The sequence below is a fragment of the Brassica oleracea genome, chromosome C9 (genome assembly GCF_000695525.1).
Source record: "Brassica oleracea var. oleracea cultivar TO1000 chromosome C9, BOL, whole genome shotgun sequence".
Taxonomy (NCBI): Eukaryota; Viridiplantae; Streptophyta; class Magnoliopsida; order Brassicales; family Brassicaceae; genus Brassica; species Brassica oleracea.
The window spans coordinates 18008205-18011923 of NC_027756.1; the positions used below are offsets into that span (position 1 = coordinate 18008205).

Genomic DNA, 3719 nt, shown 5'->3' on the forward strand with positions numbered 1-3719 from the left:
TGGCGGGAAAACATAATTTTACTGTTTTTTTGTGGGAAGCATGATTTTACAATTTTGATGGGAAAACATAATTTTACGGTTTTGGTGAGAAAACATTATTTTGCAGTTTTGGCGCGAAAACTTGATTTGGAGATTTTGATGAAAGAACTTGATTTGGCAATTTTGACGGGAGAATGTGATTTTGGCAGTTTTGACGAAAACGTGATTTTATGGTTTTGGCGAAAATGTGATTTACGATTTTGGCGCGAAAACATGATTTTACGATTTTAGCGGAAAAACGTAAATTTGCGATTTGGTGGAAAAACTTGATTTGACGATCTTGATGAAAAACTTGATTTAGTGACTTTGGAAGGATAATGTGATTTTGCCAGTTTTGGTGAAAACATGATTTTATGGTTTTGGCGAAAAATGTGATTTTACGATTTTGGTGGGAAAACGTGATTTTACGGTTTGGCGGAAAAACGTAAATCAGCAATATATGCAAAAAAATGTGATTTTTTGATTTTACGATTCATGCGTAAAAAAATTGATTTTGCAAATTTGATGAAAATGTGATTTTATTCAAAAACTAAAAAATCATAGTTTTTAGTGTTTATCGGACAGTCCCGTCCAAATCTGTCAGACCGGTTTATTTTTGGTTAAAATTGATTTTAGTCCATTTGGACTACTAACCATTTGGGTTTAACCATATCGAACTATTTTAATTTGGACTGGGTTAGCCTACGGTCATCGGGACAATTGAATCGCTATCTAGAATTGCTTTGACCAACTGAAGGTGAGAACTTTCATAAGGCTCTTTCAAAAATCTAACAAACGGGTACATTGTGTGAGTCCATGATCGGATCGAAAAGAAGCAAGATCATCAGCACAGTCGCCGGTGCATGCGGTACGAGCCAAACAGGCCAAAAGAGAGAAGTCGCGGTCTGAATCGTGACTTCGGGAGAATGAACAAAGTTGAAAATTAATCGGAAAAAACATTAGTAGGTCCTATTTGGGTGGGATTCGCGCTTCAATCGCAGATCATATTCGTATGTTTGCTCCCAACACCCTGAAATATGTAATCAACTTAGCGCGTTCGCGTGATAACGCCATAAGTTGATTTCATTAACACATGTATATAGTTTTAATTATAAGTAAATAGTTTTTTTTGAAAAAAAAAGCGCAAAGTTGCAGACACGCTAAATTGATTACATTCGCACATCTTTATTTTCTCGTAACACATGTATATAGTTTTAGTTGTAAGTAAATGGTTTATTTTCTGAAAAATAAAAGGTATTGTCCGATGCTTAATATACTGGACCGCAACCTTTGATGGTTTTACCCAAGGTAAGATTTTAAAATGAAGCTTTGCAGTGATTGACCGACCATACAGGAAAAGAAAAGGCTCAAGAATCTGGTAGCAAAGTTACTTCTATCATATGCAAAGTTCTTTTCTTTGAGCAACTACGTCTCCTCCAAAAGTCTCTGGACTGGTACTAAATCATTGTTTCTTTCTTTCACTGTGTTATCAATAACATTTAATTTTTGTTTTTCAAAGATTGGACATGGTCAATGCAGGCCAGAGATCTTCAGAGATGCCAAGCCAGTTCCAGCTGATGAAAGCTCTCAAATACCTATGGCACAGCAAGACGTTGACGGTGAAATAGACTCGAGTGATGACGGCATGCCCCCTCCCCCATTGGAAGCATATACAAACAGATTGAGACCATTTGGAGTACAATTTGATGCAGAAGCGGATTCTGATTCTTAGAAACCTATAGTTGCTGGGATGTATCTTATTAAACAATATGTAACCAACACACAGCTGCTGAAAAACAAGCAGTGTTTTGATATGCAATGAATTGATTGTTGATTTATAGCTCAGCAAATGGTTCAGAGAGTAGTAGTCCATTGCTACTCATTCTACATCAATGTAGATCACAGATCAGTGTAGCATACTCTGATACAAGACAAAAGAGAGTCTTTGGTGATACAAGCTGTTGTTGTTCAAGTAGTCCAGGGAAATAAAAACGAATTTTAAGAGCTCTCTTTTTCGAGCTTCTCAATCTCCTCACGGTGCTTTCTTTCAGCTTCTTGAAGCTCTCTTTCAGCATCTTCTTCCTCTTCAATTCTGTCAAGATTATTGAACTCCTTAGTCGCTGCCATGACTTTCACAACAGGGTCTCTTAGCTCAGAGATCAAACCGCCACCGACTTTGTACCCTTCTTCATCTCCAATCAGATACAACCGTTGGTCAGGACCAGACGCCATGGGAATGTCCACCGCCAAAAGCTTCATGTCATACTGAAGAAACAAACAAGAAGATCAATGAATCTGCTAATGCCATTGCTAACCACTCTCTAATCAACTCACAACAGCTCCAATCTGCTACACTCATTCCTAGGCTAGAGATAGAAGACCTATCTATATCTATTACCTGGCCTTTCTTCTTCTTGACTTCAACGCTAACGAGCCCCTTTCTCTCAGAGCCTTGAACAGGGAACATGAGAAAGCAACGCTTGCTCCTAATCGTTGGCTTGAATTTCTTGAAGGTTATGCCACCACCAGACATCACATAAGCAACAAGGCATTCAAATTTTTGGGGTGGTTTCAAAATTAATCAAGAACTTGTGAAGAGGAAGAGAGATCACAGTTATTTTTTAAAAAAATAACTTTAGTAAACACGTAAAATTTGAGAAAATAAAGATTTCCATAATATTTTTCAACAGATTTTGGAGAGATTTAAGGAATATTTTCCAAAAGATTACGAATTTGGCAAAACATGCATTCTGCTGCCTGTAGATTGTATATATGATGGTAGATACGACGGTAGAATGTATAATCCGGCAGAGATAGGATATAGTATCTTAGTAGATAACGAAATATTACCACGGTAGATTATTAGTAACTGACAGATTCTGTGATTCCCAGCCAGCAGATATATAGGAAACAGTAGTTCATGAAATCTTTCGTCGTTCAGATCGTAAGCAAAACCGTAACCTTTTCTTTCTGCGGTAGTAGACAGATTACCAAATCGTAGATTTTAAAATCTGTAAGCGTCAGATATCTATGTAGTTAACCGAAACTACGATCTACATGTCCGTAGTTAGTAGATTTTGTTTTCTGCTATCTGTAGATCAAAATATGAAATTGTGTTTCACTAATATTTAGTCAACCAAATTATTTTTCATATGATTGTTTCATGTTTATGTAAATTTTGAATAATTTTTCATATTTTCTGACTTTTAAAATAATTGATATGAATTTTTGAAGTTGGCCAGGGGTATCTAAGTCTAAATCCGACCAAAAAAGGATTCATGGTAAAGGGACAATGTATTTGTTTTTCCGTGGTGTTTTGGTAATTTTTTCAATTATTTATTAGACATTTTGGGAAATTTGCGAATTTGCATTTTCTTTTCACTAAAACCACACATTTAAAAATAATGGTGATCGGTGCATGAAAGATAATTTTTTTGAAACAACTTTGAATTCTGCACATAAAAGGTTTTCATTCATTACCACATTAATTAAGAATAACCTTATTGTTCAAGAATCTCAAATTTTATATTGATATTTTAATATACGTTGCACGGAAGCTTCATCGGACATCCGCTTCCCGCTTCAGAACCGGATTCGGAGCCTTGTGGAAGCTTACGGAATCTCGCTTCCAAAACGCTTCTAAAATATTCTTTTTAAAAACACATTGGAAGCTTACGATCCCATTTTGGAGTCACGCTTCC

The 3719-nt window shown here is 36.1% G+C and overlaps 1 protein-coding gene across 1 annotated transcript; it reads left to right on the forward strand.

Moving 5' to 3' along the window:
- Positions 1 to 1368: 1368 nt before the first annotated feature.
- Positions 1369 to 1750, forward strand: LOC106317718 (the record flags this gene model as incomplete). The annotated part of the gene is made up of 2 exons (XM_013755486.1): positions 1369 to 1472; positions 1558 to 1750. Coding segments are annotated over 2 exons (297 nt in total), but the record flags the coding sequence as incomplete, so codon positions are not given.
- Positions 1751 to 3719: the final 1969 nt, after the last annotated feature.